This window comes from Equus caballus, chromosome 16, assembly GCF_041296265.1.
Source record: "Equus caballus isolate H_3958 breed thoroughbred chromosome 16, TB-T2T, whole genome shotgun sequence".
Lineage (NCBI taxonomy): Eukaryota > Metazoa > Chordata > Mammalia > Perissodactyla > Equidae > Equus > Equus caballus.
Window position 1 is genome coordinate 31,106,802 of NC_091699.1, and position 18,877 is coordinate 31,125,678.

General features: G+C 36.9%; 1 protein-coding gene across 3 annotated transcripts in view; it reads left to right on the plus strand.

The window, feature by feature from the left end:
- Nucleotides 1-1,177: 1,177 nt before the first annotated feature.
- Nucleotides 1,178-18,877, plus strand: part of MDFIC2 (MyoD family inhibitor domain containing 2) — a 101,454-nt gene continuing 83,754 nt past the window's right edge. The window contains exons 1-2 of one of the 3 annotated variants that reach the window (XM_023620089.2): nucleotides 1,178-1,761; nucleotides 2,334-2,421. In XM_023620089.2, the coding sequence (XP_023475857.2) occupies nucleotides 2,334-2,421 (88 nt within the window). In that variant the 5' untranslated portion in view covers nucleotides 1,178-1,761. The remainder of the gene's footprint in view (nucleotides 1,762-2,333; nucleotides 2,422-18,877) is intronic. The other 2 variants (XM_070238612.1, XM_070238611.1) reach the window with 2 other exon arrangements.

An 18,877-nucleotide genomic window follows, 5' to 3' on the forward strand; every position in this document is an offset into this window, starting at 1 on the left:
CAAAGAATAAGCCATAATCAAGAGCAATCCATACAAGCTTCAAATCCTTGTCCACATAAGGATTTGAGTTACGGGCTGCGCTTGGGTCAGATCATTGGAAAACAGTTCAGTTGGACATCAGTAAATATATAAAAGTGATCACAGAATCGGAAGAAAGGCCTCACGATAAACCCAGAAGCATTGCAGTTCACAGGAACGGGTTCTCTGCCTTAGACTAAACTATTAAAGGAATTAGTTTAGGTCTCCAAATGTATGAAGCAAGGACATAAAATGTTGTTACTATAGAAAAGAGACAACCTACAGGAACTTTGTAGTCAGGTGTATCCTATGACTTTGGGACAAAGGAAAACACTGTCGTTTTTGATACGCTGGATTTGTTTATTCAACAATTATTAATCTATAGGTGATCATGTCAAACACTGAGCAAGATGCATAACATACTGAGATAGAGGCTGACACCTCAAGGGGTTTAGGGTCTTGTCGGGAAGCTAAGACATGTTTACATAAGACTAAAATGGAGACAACTATACCAGGAGTCCCAAGTCCATCCCAATCAGAGAAGGGAAAGATCATTTCCAGACCAGAGAGATCAAGAAGGCTTCAAAGTGGGAGTGGAGAGGGAATTTTGAGGAAATATTTCTGGAATGTTAGATGCAGGTAAGTTTAAGGAACAGCAGCATCACAATTAGCTTGGAGTAAAAGGTTAGTCACCTCAGAGAAATCTTAAGACTTTGAGCCACAGTTTGAAAATTACGTTATAGAATCTGACCATTTAAGGTCTTCCTTAGCTCTCTAAAGAATCTGAAATTTATCTTATTGATAATGGAAGGAACTGAACGTTATCTCACTGATCAAGGCAGTTTTTAAAGACTATGGAAACTGGGAGCAAAGTACAATGAGAAATGAATTGGGAAGGGAGGTGAAATGGACACAAGGTGATCAGATAACAGATCGTGGTCCAGGTAAAGACACTGGAGGAAGCAAACCATTACGGGACAAAAAACAAAGATTAATTTCCAAGGTAAAAAAATGACAACATTTAGGACTGTTGGACTACTTACCAGCCTGCATACCTAAGGGTTATGCTTTTTTTGTTTTTAACCTTTCTTTGAAAATAGTGTTATCTTTGACTGAGAATCTAATGACAAATCCTCTTTGGAATGTTATTCCAAATCCTTTTTGGAATATCTGCAGACTAGCAAAAGAACTTGAAATGTTTTCTTCTTGCCTATAAAATATTAGAGAAACTTGCTTTTCAAAATATCGGCTGCAGGATGAACTTCCAGAGAATAAAGCTATAGAGGTTCCCTTTCCTTTTCTTTTTAACCCAAACAGTCTGTGTATATTTTTCAGTGTATTTTTTTCTACACCCTTTAATATTAATCCTAAGTGATGAATGGCGGCTGTGGAAGGAAGGGGACTGAAGAAACTCTGTCAATTTGAAAAGAGTTCATTATTTTTACTCTATTTTACAGAGTGTCATTTTAAATAAGTGCTAGCCTGGAGAAGGTTTTTATTGTTTTGAACCACAAGCTTTATATTACCTTAAAAAAAAAAAACCCTCTCAGCCGCAAGTTGGATGCTTCTGGCAGCAATACAAATCTAGCACCACCCAGGGAGGGAGTGTATTTGCTTCTTCGCTCACTTCTGGCAGGGTAGAGGAATGCTGGACATTGAGAGACAACAAGGAAGGCTGCCCAGAGCATCGCCACGCTGCTCCCCGGTCCCACGCCTTGGGCCTCCTCCTTTTGGAACACACAGGTAAGTATACTGAGGTGCTGATTCAAGTGGAGCATCCTAGCTTGTTGGTTGCGTGCCATGGAAGTCAAGTGCAATGCCGTAAAGGGGCATAATAGGTCTCCCCAACACCGTCGGGGACCTCAACTTGACCTGGCTTAGGTCGCAAGGTTATTATTTGACCCAATAAATTGCTAAAAAGGTTCTTCTGTGTTTTATTGTTACGTTATATCTTTTTCTGCCACTTTGCAGCATGCTTTCTATAGACCATGAAAAAAAATTAAAACAGCAACTGAATGTTTTTTACAAATCTGTAGCTAGTTGTTAATGTTATTCTTTCGTCTTCAGAAATTATAAGATCTTATAGCAATCTTTATTGGGGAAAAATGAAATATCATATAAAGTTTAGTTTTCAATGTCAATGTTTTAAAATACTGCACGTGGATAAAGGGAAGGCTTAGCATTAGACAGTGAACTGAAAAACTACAGAGATAAAATTTCCTATAGCACGGCAGTAGTCTCTAAATATAAAGCTCAATGTTATAAATTTGGGTTCTTAATGAATTTTTTATATCACAAATTCTGTTTCCACTTAGATGTCAGAAACTGAGTCGGAAAAGATAAAAGTAAAAACAGCTGAGCATTTTGAAAATGATAAAAATAACATTTCTTGGTTGAAGGAAGGTAAGTCCTCTTGCTGTCAACTTTCTATCAATGTGAAAACTGTGCTTTTGTTTATAAACAAGAGATAGTGTGGGAGAAGGAGGAAAATGCCCCAGCAGTTTAGATGATATTAGTATTTCTGATTTTCCTTTTTCTTTCTTTTTTGGGGGGGAGAGGGCTAAGTGGTAGTTTGAGGCCCTTCAGTATTGAACTGTTTCTTGTATTCCCTGTGTCGCAGTAAATATAGATTAATTGTTGGTAAGACAATACACATTTTCAACACAGATATACATTATCTGTGGGGTTCTTGTCGTGCTGTAGAATTTTCTCCTTTACAGTCAAGAAGACTAAAAAGTTGAGGACAAGTATTTTTTAAATAATAATGACAGAAAGGCATGCACGCTGTAGGAAGTAATATCTACAAATAGAATCGCCATTCACTGCAATTAGAGAAGCCGCTTTCCCAGGGGACAATGCTGTCGGCCACAGGCACAGCGTGCGTTAAGATGGTTGCCTGAAATACACACACAAATCGATATGTTCTCCTATGGAATACAAATTTGGGCACTTTTGAAAAATGTATAAACTCATGATTGTTTACTAGAAGGTTTGGTTTTATAATCTTTTCATTTTGTGAACAGTTTTAATGTCTCTTAAAGGAAACTGATTTGATATTTTATCGAAATAGATATATGTGTCTTTTACACTGTTTCAAGAATCCATTCACTTGTAGAGACAGCTCTTACGTGGTTATCATCTCTCAAAATTGTTTTATAAGGTCATAGGCATCTTTCATAAATGTCAAGTAAGGCCTATAACACCAAAACAATAATAATAATATCAACCACACTGACAATGTGTATTAATGATTATGCTGAATCGTCATAGCAACCCCAGGAAGCAGTAATTATTCCTAATTTTCAGATGAGAAAATAGAGGCTCAAGGAGTTTAACTAAATTGCCTAAAATTACAAAATTAGGAAGTGATAGAGCTGGGATTTGATCCCACACTGTGTGACTCCACAGCACGTGAATGTAACCACCACCTTACACTGTGTTCCACAGGAAAGATGTTTCCGTTACCTGTCAAGGCATGACCTGTGCTCAGAAGTTTTCCTACAGTGCTTAAATCATCACCTCCTCCTTCCTGCACACCCTCACGTTCATTCTTATCCTTAATCCTGCCCTACCCTCACCCTCATTTTAAAAATGTTTACCTTTTGTTAAAAAGATCATTCCTTCTGCCCTATGGCCCAGTAATCAAAATTAATAGCTGGAGCTCGTCTCTACTAGAAACCCTATTTTAGGATAAAAGTTGGTACAGACATGAAGTATTTGAGGAATCATTTCCTTCAAAAAGTCACAGGGCGAGAAAATTCTCTAACTTCTCTCTATAAAAAGATCTTTAAATAGAACATTTTGAAAAACAATGTTGAAGTAAGAAATTGATCTTCCTTTGTTTTACTTGTGAACCCAAAATCCGTGAAGACAGAGATGTTCTTCACAACTACTTTGTGTTATTTATATGATTTCATTTTGCTTTAATTGCTCATGCTATAGGTGTCTCATCTAGAAATAATGATGAAATTGGTAGATTAATCAACTGTTTCCTGAAGAATTTTCTTTTTAAAAAATTGTGTCCGTTAAGTACAATTTAGGCATTGAATTCTTATAATCTGTAAATGCTAATTTCCCAGGTGACCTGTTTTATCCCATTTGGACACTTCATTTAAGCTACGCTCAAATTATATGTACTATATTTCATAACAGGAAATTGAACTAGATGCTAGATGACAACATCTTAATTGGGAATTATCAGGATGAGTAGGTTTCGAATTTAAATATCTCTTTTTTTAATGTTAAGAAAAAGCATATATGTTGCTTTGTTAAAAAAAAAAAGAAAAAGAAGGCAAAATGGTGCAGTGGAAAGACCACAGCATTTGAAGGCAGGCAGGCATGGTTTTTAAATCTGAGCTCAGCTATTCCCTACTTGTGTGACTTCGCCATGTGACCTAACGTCCCAAGCCCCAGATTCCTTACCCGGGCACTATAACAGCTCTTTGTGAATTTATGGAGAAGACATTTCATTATTTCTCTTTCCTTCCCTCTTTTTAAAGCATGCTTCAAAATAATATTATGTCTTTCGAGAGCCTGGTTGACACTTTGAACAATATGCAATAGGAATAGCACTGTATATTTTTATAGTATTTTATGTAAATTCCTTCATTTGGTCCCTACAACAACTTGGTACGCAGTAGTAGTATTGTCCCCATTTTACAGACCAACGGACTGAGGCTCAGAGAGACTTTGGATCTTGCTCAAACTTGCAGAGCTGCTCAGTGGCAAATAGAATCCTGAACCCGGGTCCTCTAGCTCCAAATTCTGTTCTTAGCCTTAAACCGCTTTATCACAGTGACTTCTCCAACAGTTATCAATCACTATTTTAAATTTATCAAGCCCTTTCCCCTTTAAAAAAAGAATGAAATAGATGCTTTAAAGTTGTTCAAAAAAGTTGTTCCTGAATGACAAAAGTGGTTGGTTCTCACACCACAGTCTCTTGCCTCCCGCTGGAACTTCAGCTAAAAACTGCCCATTGTGAAAATGTAGGGAGTCACAGCAATGCCTTGTCAGGGCTGGAGCAGGCACCCACTGCGACAAGCTACGTAAAGCACAGAGTGCAATGTAACCTCAGCAAGAATATCGCCATCGTTGCCAACCTCGTACTGATAGTCATTCTAACTTCTCATCCTCAAACATTCATTCAGTTTATCCAATGTGATTCAACATTTATTAATAGCGGCATTACTGGAGATAAGGCATGAGTGTGGTAGAGAAAAATTTCAAAAAAAAGAACCACAGTCTCGCAGTCAACAAGTTTATTACGTAATTGTCTTGCTTTTGCCTGAAAGCTAAAGAAGCTCTGATTTGCCTTCCACTTTTCCTTGGACGAATCATGGGCCTGATGGCCTCAGCAATGGTGTCAAAGAGCCGTGTAAGCCACACCCACAGCTGTTATCAAAAATTAGGATGAACAGTGTCTGAGAAACACTTTGGCAGACCTGAAAATGCACTCATTATAACATTAATTGAATTCTATTTTACCTTCTATCAAACCATCAGGCAATCCTGTACCACTATTGGTTATCTTGCCTTTAAATTCTAGACTTCTCAAATTTTGGATTTATCAGATTCCTGGGTCCCAAGTTAAGGAATTCAGGAGGATACAGGTGGAGCCCAGGAATAAATACTTAAGAGCCAAACAGGTGATTCTGGAGTAAAATGTCCAGGGACTAGACTTTGGCAAACCCTGTTTTAAGACAATCAGAGAAAGAAAATGTGATTTTGATATAGGCACCAGGCAAGAGGGGCTGCACTGTGCAACTGTGGACCACGGTGGACCAGAAAGGCCAGTGTTGAAGGCAGTCATGATCTACTTGCACAGGAGGAAAGAAGGAGATAATGCTGGAGCAGAGGCACAAGAGGCTGGAATATGCCTGCTTTGGAGCTAGGGAAATGGGCAGATTGGCTAATTATTTGTGGATGGATTAACTCAAAACGAGGGGGAAAGACAGACTGAGTTCCAACTATAGTTCAGTAGTTGGACACGGATTCTGGGTTGTCACTCCAGGTCTGAGGACCAGGACTAACATACGGAAGAATGGTTTGGGAATATAAATCTGTAACTGGTGTGTAGAGTGGGATGGGGCAGGCAGAGAGGAAAGGCGACAGCAGGAGAGATGATGATGGCTAAGACAGCAATACATTCAGTAGCCCTGAAGTGAGGAAAACACGACCTGGATAAAAGTCATAACAAGGAGAGGAAGAAAATAGGCCTGAATGTGAAAAACTTTATGAAGGAAAAATTGATATAACATAGAAATTGGGGGGGAAATTACAGGTGGAATAAGATGGCATGTAATACCCCATTAAGCCAGGGAGCATTCTGGGTAAGCATTTCAGTTCCTGCACCTAACACCATTTGATACGGAAGAGAAATATCAAAATGAAGGGATGGAAGCCTTTAAATTGTTGTCATTTGCAGTTTAAAATCACAGCATCACCACTGTTTGAACTGCACACAGTTTCTTACAGTGTCTCCCGATTTTTTCAGAAAAAGTTGGAAATCCAGGTTTCTATGTGAATGCCCTTGGTTTCTAAAGGTTAAGTAATAACAACAATAACAATAATAAAGTACCATGCACGACAAATGAAACCAGGTTCTGTGAGTCTATTTCAGCCCATAGGCTACCAGTTCGTAACTTTGGTTCTAAGAGATTGTACCTCTAAACAAAATCTATTACAATTTCCTGAAAACCAATTTTCCATAAACATTACTACACTGGCACATAAAATAAATGAATATATGTAAAATATTTGTGTATGTATAGATATACACACATATTTATATGTATGAGCAAAGTCAAGAAATTGACTAAAAAATGTGAAATTAACAACATTGCAATAAAACCAGCCTTTAAAAGACTAGCTACCTATAATTGTTTTAGTGAAGCTTTCTCTTTATGGGTGTAACAGATAGAGGGACAAACAAAATCATCCTGAGTTAAAAATGCAGCCTCAAAGTACCAAAGTGTAGTTCTGTAATCTTCTAACCAGGTGTTGACTCGGTCCAATAACTGCTAAATTGCGTAAGCCCCCAATGGGAAAATTCATACTTAGAGAAAAGATTTGATTAAAAAAAAAAGGGAGTGGAGGGCCATGAACAAGCTTTTTTCCCACCTTTCGTAAGTGCCAGGAATAAAAGAGTATGGGAGAAGAGAATTCTGCAGTTATTTTGAGCTAAGTATAGCTTCTGTTCTATAAGCAATGACATGGTGACCATAGTCTTTGGTGATTTCAGAATCATCATTTAGATACATTTTAGAAGAAACTCCCCCAAATTTACCTAGTATTGATGTAGAGGGGTTGGGTCATCAGTGACTTGGCATCTTGAATGCATTGGTTATCATTTAATCAGAATTAATGAACATTAGAGACTGATTATCCAAGATACTGCAAAATAGCCTAGAGGTACCTAAAGCCGTGTTCCAAAAATTCCCTTCTCAATATAATGTAAAACCTCAGGTCCATAATACAAGAATTCCATCTCATTCCTGACCAATGTCTGTTTGCAAATGAGATGGAGAAAGTGAAAATCTTACCTCCATTTATTGACATTCGTAAGTTCACTGGACTTCCCTTAATTTTAAGTGAAGACAATTTACTTTATTTGCTCAAAAAATAGTTTCAGATCATGAGCATTAAGACAATTTCAAAATATGTATTTTATTCAATTCAGCAACCATTTGATGAGGCTCCTCTTGAACTCACAGACAACATGTTAGGTAAAGAAACAAAGATGTCAGACAATGAAAATGCCCCCGTTCCTGCCCTCAAGGAACTCGTGTATTTAAGTGCTTTATTTTAACGAGTAAATATTAATCCATGTTAATTCCCTCACTCAGATAATTCTCATTTTTAAAAGGGCTCCTTTTTCTGTCCAGCTTAAAAATTAAGCCACACTAATGCCTATTTTAAATTGTTAATTTCCACAAATAGCATATCATGAGATTCCTTTTACATGTATACGCAGGAGGCAGAATCATTAGCTCTTATTTCTGTAGTCTCCATTACTTGTGAAAATGTGTTACCTAATAACCAAATTACAGGAGAGAAAAAAGTAACAGCCAAATAGAATGCTTTTTTGTTTTTAAACATAGTTGAAAGGAGAAATTAGATGTGAAAATATGCCCTGGCAAGTCATATAAATAAGTAAAGTAAGCATAAGAACAAGATAATTTCACAAGGGCAATTGTTTTTGAAGCTTTGGAACAAGAGGATGTGATAGAGATGGGCATGGGGAAGCACTTTAGAATCAGTGGTCAAGGAAGTTCTAAGGGAGAGATATCTGAGTTGACACTTAAACGACAAGGAGTCAGCTGTGCAAAAATCTTGCAAGAGTATTCCAACAGAGAGAAGAGCCTGTGCAAAGATAGGATGGCTCAGAATGGCTGGATGGGAAGGAAGGAGGGGTGGAAGGAAGGAGAAAGGGAAGGAAGCTAAAAGAAAATAAGGGAGGGAGGGAAAGGAAGGTGCTTAAGTTGGAAATAATGTAGGAGCTTGCTGGCCACAGTCAGGAATTTGGATATTTTTTCCTAATTGGAATTAGAAGCTACTGGAGATTCTAAGCAGGGGAATATAAGCACTCCCTTATATTGTATGAGGTGAAGAGCGTACACAGAAATACAATAGAGGATATTGTAGTTGACTGAGCAAAAGATGATAAATGTAGGATAAAACTGTGAAGGTGAAAGAGGGAGAATAGGATTTGGGATCTATTTTGGAGGTAGAGCTGACTGAACTGGTTGGTGCCTTGGTGTGGGGCAATAGAAAGAAATGAGTTAGGGCTGACTTCTGGCTTGAGACAGTGCATGATGATAATGCTGAATGGATAAGAACGAGAGAAAACCCGGCTGGATACGAGCAGATCAGGGTCGGTCAGGTTAAGGGTGAAATGCCTAGGAGGCATCCCCAGGAAAATTGTCAGTTGGGCAATAGGATATATGAGATCAGTTGTCCACTCTGAGTAATGTTGACAGGGAAATTCTGCTAGAAATTTTGCTCAGACCTGAAGATTGAGAATGCATCTGTGGATGGGGAGAGTAAAGGAAGTGAAACAAAGTTTCAAGTAGAAGAAATGGAGCAGAAAAGAACATTTCATCCTCAAAGAAGTGAATGAAAACGTGTGGCTGGAGCATCTTGACCCAAAATAAAGTTGGCATTTGATAAGTGTGGGGAGTTTGCCCAGGAACAGAGCCTAGAAGCTTTCATAGACCTTGGCCAGCATTTTGAATTCCAATAAACTCTTTACCCTGGACATACCTTACATACTCAAAAGAATGTAAGATAAAAGACTATCAAAGAATAATACACTATTTTAAAAATTTAACAATTACAAAATGAAGCTTTAACAGTTTGTATTAGTCAGGATTCTGCAGAAAAACAGAACCAAAAAGATGGATAGATACAAAGATGATAGATAGATAGATACATAGATAGATAGATAGATAAAGATTTATTATGAGAGACTGGCTGACATTATTATGGAGGCTAAGAAGTCCCAGGAGCTTCTATCTGCAAGCTGGAGGCTCAGGAAAGCCAGTGGTGCAGTTCCAGTCTAAGTCTCAAGTTCTAAGAGCCAATGATGTAAATCCTGGTCCAAGTAAGAAGTTCTGAGAACCAGAAGTGATCATGTCCAAGGGCAGGAGAAGATGGATGCCCTACCTGAAGCGGAGAGAGCAAATTCGCCCTTCCTCTGCCTTTTTGTTCAATTTAGCCTCTAATGGATTAGGTAATGCCCATCCACATTGGTGAAAGTGGGATTTTCTTTAATCAGACTACTAATTCAAATGCTAGTCTAGTCCTAAAACATCCTCACAGACACCCTCAGAAATAATGTTTTACCAGCCACCTTGGATCCCTTAGCCTAGTCAAGTTGACACATAAAATTAATCATCACATAGTTCTCGAGAGGAAAGTAGCAGACACTGATTCTAGCTCAATTAATGAAAAGAGGAGTTTACTGGAAGGCTTGGAGGTGGCTCACAATCTAGAAGGAAAATCCAGGTCCAGAAGAGGCAGAAACTAATCTAGCTCTGGCGATTCAGATAACAAGACTTAACAATATATTCAGGTCAACATTCCCAGAGCAAATAAGCTCCACGTGCTTTTTTGTCCTCTCATCCCCCTATACTCATGATTCTAAATCCCAAGGAAGAGGGTTCAGTAGCGTTGGCCAAGAGTCGCCCTCCTGGCTAGGCAAGGCGGGGAACCTTGACTGACAGCACCACAAGACTACACATAAAGGGAGAGAGGTGTTTCTTTACAGGGTCCTAGCACCAGAATCAGGGATGAACAGATGCTGTATGGCCCCAAAATAATGTCTATTCTGAGAGCCAGTACCCATGACCCAATTTCCAGTACTTTTCTCCACAAGGGATAATATTTTCTTAAAAATCTGACATGTGCTGTTGATGGAGTGCTCCACATTTCAGGAAGGAGAGTACTTACTTTAGATGTATTGGCCTTCCACTGAAGTTCAAATGTCAGATTTTGATTCTCTGATAATCTTATTTTATGTTTAGAAAGTTCAGTAAAAGATGAGATCTTCTGTGTTCTCATAGGTCAACAAATTAAATTCCAGTGGCACATTCTACAGCTGACGGTTGAAATTTCTTTCCAAGTAAGCCTATAAAGTAGTAAGTTCATTTCTTATAAAATGATGACGTTGATCCCAATGGAATGGAAGGCCTAGAAGATGCCATGTCAGCCTTGAGACTATGACCAGATGAATTAATCAGTGCAAAGTCCCTATACGTTGTTAAACAGCAGATTTAAAGACTCTCTTTCAATGATGATAGGGCAGTACATCAAATCCAGAATGATCTTAGCTCACCATTATTAATTGCAATTTTATGAACTAGGAGAGAAGCAATCTGTAGAGACTGGGAACTGATCTCTCCCGTCTCAACAGGAAGAAGAAAATCATAGATAACTAGAAACTTCAAGACATTTACTCCTTTCAACTGAGATGTCGGTAGACTTATTCATTTTCCTATATGTCACAACAGCTGTTGATGTGGTACACTTAATCAACATTAGTATAAAGAGCAGTCTTGTAGTGAAAGAAAAAAAATGCCTCATGTTCTATGCCTCAGGAATAAGGACATTCCATTTCTTGTAAATTCTACAAAGAGATACTTTATTTTTATATGATTATGGCCCATTTCTTTCAGCTTAGGAACAGCATTTAGAGGGAATATACTCTCTAATAAAATGCACCTACACTAGGTGTTCACCAGACCATTAGTAAAAAAAGGAATGTGAACAGAGCAAATGAAGACATCACTCTACAGGCATAAATCACTTCAACCATTTTAGTCATTATTTAAGCCTGTCGGAAAGTAAATGTGCAGCAAAGATGAAAAGCAAGGGCAATGACAGTAGTTTTGCCAGTGTATAACTTCAAGAAAAAATGGAGAGGACAACTCAGAGAGGCGTAGCATTAAATAAGACATCAGGCAGTTCTTCGTCTTGAGCTGAAATTCCACACCAATACGATTTGAAAAGAAACAGCTACCTTGCGGAAGTTAAGAAAGGCGCTTCATGATGTCTAATCTCAAATAACAGACAATAGGAAAGGAAAATCTACATGTTAGCTCTTCTTTCATGTAACAAATTTATTTTCTTTTTTATATTTAGAATATTCACCATCATAGATAGGAAATAATATTTATTCTAGAATTAAAAAAAGATATATATTAAGACTAAAGCATCTTGAATGTGAATTTCATAAAAATATTGAAAGTTTATATAGACATATATATATATATATATATATATATATACACACACTCATATACTTAAATCTATAAACTTTTCTGGAGAATGAAAAATATATCAAAAGTTATTTTCAGACCACAATTAATTAAAAAAAAAGATTCCACTCTAAACTTATGTCTTAAAACTAATTTCTTAGACCAATAAGTGAAAATTCAGATCGCTAAGACAAGCCATTCATACTATAAAAGAAGCATTTGTTGTATAAAATAATATAAATTAAGTAACCCAAATCAAGAAATCTTTTGATTTCCTGCAAGGAACAGACTTACACAAATAATATACTATGACTACCGTGCTCAAGGAACTTATAATTCAGGTGAGGAAACAAAATAGCAACAACACATCCTGTTTGCCATATGATTCAGACAAAAGCTAGTTCTTCAGCTGTGTTTGAAATTCAGTAGAAAGTGCACAACCAATCTGGATGGAATTTGTCAGTGTTAAATTTCACACACCAAACCATATGAGTACAGCCAATTCCTTAGAGACACGCAGGTTTCCCTTGAGATTAAAACAGAGCTTGTTGGTTTCTTTTTAATGGATTTAGCAAATTTGGGCTAAAACAACTATACTAAAAAGTCACTTGAAAAGAGCAGGATTCATTTAAAAATATTAACTTAGATTTCTTACATATGTTTCTTAAAAGATTTTTATGTAAATACTCTTTATTACCCAATCTTTTTTTCTTTAGAAAAAAAAGGAAAACAATACCTTCATTTTAAAATGAGGAAAAACAATAACAGAAATAGATATACTTAATAGATAGTAAGGGAGCTCAGTTTGCCAAGGAAAATTGCTAAGTGAATCATTTCTTTAGTGAGGAGGGAAAATTGCACTAAGGACTTTTTTCTTTAGTAACAACACAACTTGGAAGCACAGTATATTTATAGGGTATGAATACATTGGAATGTCCAAATTCAGTACGCTACTAAACCTCTAAATTCTGTAGGCCAACCCATTAATTAGGAAGCAACATTCAGGCCTCTGAATTCTAGGCCAAATTGCCAAGTATGAGTTCTGTAACATAACTTATTCTCTAATAGAAGAATGAACTTTTTTCTTCAGTTTTACTTAAGGGAATCGATCTCATCTTGGACTCTCCTGGATACAAGTAGCAGAAATAACTTGTTCTCATCATTTTAAAGACCAAATTAATAATGCTAATTAGGAATCAAATTTAATTTTCAAAAACACCATAGAGGGAAAAGTTACATGGTTAAAATATATATACATATTGGTATTATATATATATGTATATAATACATACGTTATATAAATAACTATCTTACTGAAACAAAATAGTTTATTCCTTCTTTCTCTCTGGCCTTCCAACAATACATTTTTTTACTATCTTCTATTTGTAAGACAACATAGTAGTTTCTGAGAGAGAATCAAACATATATAACACTCAAGGTACCTGCAATTAGTGTATGTGTGGTGTTGCAGGGGGAGGGAGTAATCAAGGAAACTTCACCATAAGTCAATAGATTTAAATAAAGGAAAAATGTTAAGCATTAAATTGTTAATTGTTCAAGGGTAAGGGGTATCTGGCTACTTAGCTCTGTATTTGAGCATCCAGATAGCCCCTGGAGCAGAGCAGATGCCCAAACATGGTATAAACACATGAATGAATAAATAAATTTCAAGGATGATATGAGATCCAGAGGTAGGAAAGAGCACAACCAGAATTCAGAAAAATTGGGAATTTAGCTGGGCTGTAAATTATGAGTAGAATTTCAATAGACAGTAGCATTACAAACTGATGGAATATGATGGTTTAAAGTGGACACAGAAAAGTATGTCAGGTGTTTAGAGCACAGCAGTTATGTTTGGCTGGAAAAACGGTATGTATGGGAGAACAGGAAATAAACCTTGGCTACATTATGAAAGGCTTTTAATGCCAGGCTGAAGAGCATAAACTGAATGTTCTAGAATGAAGAGAAGTTATCAAATATATCTGGGTTTGGAGAGGGAAGGCAGGCAGGACCTAAAGCTAACAGAATCAACTCTGTGCTTTAGAAAACATTTATCGTTTGAGGATCTTTATGAGGATGGGTTGGAAGCGTAGAAACAGAGATGAAGGGTAGAAATAGAGCAACCTGTTGGAAGGTTGTTGCATCTACAGATGAGAAAGAATGATTTCTAGATTGGGATACTGGTTGCGAGGGCATTGGAAACAAAGAGACTAGCACCCAAGTGTGCTGACCTCAAAGCCTTGGCCATGGACTAGGTATTAAGGGGAAGGAGAGAGAGGGAGTTTATAGAAAGCCTCTGGAAAGAAACTGGGATTGTGTGTCTGTGTGTGTGTTTGTGTGGCCTTATGTAAGTATTCTATGTTTATTTTAGAAAAATTAGAAGATGAATATAGCAAAAAATTATCCCAAATTTCAACACCCAGAGATATCCACTGTACATCTTTTCTTATATGTTTTATCTCCCCATATCAATGTGTATGTGTGTGTTTGTATACACACACATATGAAGTAGTAATTTTAATAAAATCTGATGATGGAATATATTTAATATTGTGTCTTCCTTACTCATAAATGAATATGAATACATTTCCAGATTAATAAACATAGATTTACATCATTTAAATGGTATACTCATGGTATTCCACTATTGAAATAATAAAATATATGTAACCAATTCCCCATTTTGAAATATTCAGGTTGTTTCAAAGTTTTTGCTTTTAAATTTCAAAGGAATACACTCTGCATGTATTGGAATTTCCTTATAAGAGGACTAACTAAAAGCACCTTGTGGAATCCTCACATCTTAGCTGTGGCATTCAAGTGACAGTTCACAACGTATTGCACATCAGCGCTTCAGTTCAGTTTCATAAAAGGCATGTGCAGAAGGCCTTATCATGCTCTCGTTTTACACTTGAAGAAAGTCAAGGTCAGAAAAGGTGAAATAATCTGGTTCCAAGTCACACAAGTAATAGACAACAGGACCAGGTCTCAAGCCAGATATTCTGCTCCCAAATCCAGTGCTTTTCCATCATAGACTCTTCTTTGAAATATACTCGAAGGTAGATAACCAATAACCCCTCATCTGCACTCATTTTGACAACTAAAATTAAAGGAGACTGGAAAAGTTTGGGGGAAGTCATACAGATGATGCATCTTTAAACCTATTATTCATTTAGTTGGATTCTCTACACACCTATTCTTCAGCAGTCATGGTGATTTGAATGGGAAAGAGGACTTAGTTATGACATCAGGCGAAGATTCAGAAGCTGACTTATCTACAGATTGTAGTGATTAAATAGTTCAGAACGAATTACAACTTTGTAATATTACTGCATTCATATTTAAGAGATAAAAGTTGGAGTTCAGCTCTCATAATATCCAGTCCTTTAAGACACAGGCAAGGTATAAGGATTAATCATTTTAATATCTTCCCATTGAAGATGGCTCACTCAACAAAAGACATGGCTGATGGAGGAGGAAAGTGGAAATCTTATTTTGTTTGCTGATCTTTGTAAAACAAGCACTTGAAAATAAAACATATCACATCAAAGTATGGGGGAGAAATAACTCCAGTGGCAAAATCAACTCTGATCAGATTAAGAAACAGCAATATATTTTTGCATGGCTAATAAACAGATCAAAAACCTGCAAACCTAAGGATGTTTGGATGCCAAATCTAACTTTAATTTTCAAATATCCCTATCTGGTCCTATCATCTCTCAAGTAAGAAAATTATATTACACACAGCCCTGTTTTTTCATATTCAGCAGATAGCACCCCATTGTCAACCTTAGATGTGACCTTGATTTTCCTTGTTATATATAGAATTTTAAAAAATTTGTTCTCTTAAATCTTTAAATAGTAGGATTTAGCAAAGAATAAAAGACACTACTCTGTAAAAGCTTGAAACCAGAGGTAAACATAACGTATTTCAGAGAGCCATCACGAATACTGAATCCATTGTATTTTTCAATCACGAATTGAATACAATTATCCTTTGGTAATCAGAAGCCCGTGAGTTTACAACAACAATATTTTTTAGTTAAAATTATAAACATTTTGTTTTTAGGTAATCAAGTGATACTTTACAAATCACCTGATTTCTTAATATCTCTCCCACAAAAGAGAAACAACAGCGATAACAAAATGCTGAAGGAAGGACTTTAATTCCTCGTTCTACATAACAGAGGAAATTAAGTCAAATATTTTTCTACCTTCCAAGAAGAAATTTAATGCAACTCGAAGAATTCTGATTCCACAAACACACTTACTGCTCCACACAGCACCCAGACATATGCAATAATAAGCATTCATATTTCTGTCTAACCAACTGAAACTATAGAGATTTTGTGAATTTGGCATTAGTAGTAAGAGAAAGTAAATGAATAACTTGGGGGTTAAACAGAAGTATAGTCTAATTACAGCCCTCCAGTGGCTTAAATATCCAAACTGTTCATTTCCACTAAGACAACCAGTCTTTTCGTGGTCTGTGGCAATTATCTTACAAGCTCTATCTCAACTTTCCCCAGCATATTTAAGTAAACAGGTAGGCTCTTTGGTTCTTTCACTTTGTTTTTGTAAGGACTCATTTTGCAGTAACTAATTACTCAGAGCCAGGCAAACTAATTTGGACATTTATTAAAATTGTCCAATATTAAATTCAACAAGCAGAGAATTGTGCTTAAATATAAATTGTTTGTTCTCTTCTTTAAAGTAAGCAGAGTTCAGAGACAAACAGGTTTATGTCACTTCAGAAGAACCATTTGATAAGGAATAATATATACTCTAATTAGTCAATCAATAAACATTGGTAAAGTGACGATACACTGGGAGGTATTGGACCAGAGCCTGGCAAAAGGCTAGACCGGAGAGGCAGATCCCACAGTATTCATTAGCCATGGGAAAGAAGTTGCTCTAAGGACAATGGGAAAATATTAACTGTGTTAAGCACAGAGAGGTCATTCTTAGATATGCCTTTTAAAAAGACCACTCTGGTAGCAGTGTGGATTGGAGAGGAGAAAAAGTGGATTGGTGGAAAGCAGGTAGGAGACCTTGCAGCAGCTGAAGTAGGAATTAAAAAGAATGATGATGTGAAGAAGAGAAATTTTGAAATGCATTGAGAATGAGAAAAGCCAGGACTTCCCGGTAAATTGGTTGTGAGGATGAAGGAGATGGAGACATCAAGGACAGCATCTAAGCTATTGAGTAAATGATGAAGCTCTTTGCTCAACTAGAAACACAGGAAGTATAGAGTATACGCCACCCGGTGTGAGTTAAATAACAAATGATTTTTCTTTAGGTTACCTTAGTTGGAAAAGTATGTTAACCACTGTCAAGGTGTTAGAAGTGAAGGTTCTGGAAATTGGAACTGAGTGTTTCTTGGACTTTAATTAACTAAAATGAGGTCTATCATATTTTCTGGTAGGCTCTGGAAGCAATAGTTAGTAGGGAGAAAAGTATCATGTTTAGAGTTTGTTTCATGTTTAGAGTTCTTTCTTAGTCAGGAAGAATAAGCTGAAGATTTGGAGAGGCAAAAGAAGGATAGGGTTTAAATTAAGTTTCACAGCATCTCATGTTTTAAATGACAACTTATTTGGGGATTTACCGGAAAAGGAAATCTAAGGTTCATGATAGGTGTAAACAACTCATTCATTTTATCTTTGCCTTGTTACAAAGTGAAGAAAATGTCTTGACGAGCAAGCCTTTCACCCTCTCTCCATCAGTAAAAATGCTGCTGCTTTGAATGAATTGCAAGATGTAAAACAGATTTAGGATTTTGTTGATCTCTTCAAAAAGTTGACACGCACTTTAGATGCAACCTTAAATGGTGTAGAAAGAGGTTGTGAGGTTTGCAAGTCAGGGTTGTTTCTATTTTTAAACACAGTTTAGCTTTGTCATTCCCATGAAGATGAAGGAATATAATGAGCAAGTATGGGCAGTAAGGAGAAAATAAAGTAGGGGATGTATGTTTTTGTTAAACTATATTCAGTTTCATAAAATAAGGTCTTATATCGAGAACAAAATGCAACATCTCTGCCCGAGATATTCCTCATGAATCAAAAGATATCATGGATCAAAAGATACAGCACTTTAAAATATTTCCATTGCAGTATTTATACCCTTGGGAATGATGCAGTCAAGAGTCGAGTCTTTGAAACCACACTGACCTGTATTTAAAATCTGGATCTACTACTAATTAAACATAGATCTTAGTCAAATCGCTTAACATCATTGAGTTTCAGTTTCAAAAATTATAAATAAAAATTAGTAAAGGTTGCTCATCAGACAGAGTTTGTTGCCTACCCATCATCCATTCTCCCCTTCTTCTTTTTTTTGAGGAAGATTAGCCCTGAGCTAACATCTGCCGCCAATCCTCCCTTTTTTGCTGAGGAAGACTGGCCCTGAGCTAACATCTGTGCCCATCTTCCTCTAGTTTATATGTGGGAAACCTGCCATAGCATGGCTTGCCAAATGGTGCCATGTCCGCATCCAGGATCCGAACTGGTGAAACCCGGCCTGCCAAAGCGGGACGTGTGAACTTAACCGCTGCACCACTGGGCCGGCCCCTCTCCCCTTCTTCTTAAGGACGCTCAATTTTGTTCATCAACCCACCTATCTCAATGTAATCATGCATTTCCAGGGAGGCGGGTTCCATTATGAGTCCCAGGAGTGGGATGAATTTTGATTGGTCTAACCCAGTGGTGGTGGTCCCATCACCCTGGCCAGTGATCGTTTCAGACAACAGTTTGTGAAACAATTCAGGACAATGAGATATGAGTGGTTGTCTGCTGAGAGCTTCTGGTAAAGGTTTTTGTTTTGCTTTGTTTCATTTTATTTTGTTTTGTTTGGGGGAAGGTGAGTTGGTTTGTCACTTATTTTGCTTTTTGGTTTGTTTTTGTTTTGTTTTGGCTTCTAAGAGTTCACAGGAAAACATTCTTTCCTCTTTTGGATGCTGTCAAGTCTTTATGTGATGCCTGAACATGGGGAAACCTCTTATTATCACAAAGGGAAGCAAGACTGATAATAAAGCCACACATAGAAACCAGAATGACATAGAGAAAAATGGAAAAATAACTGGTTCTTATAAATGTCGTGGAGCCATT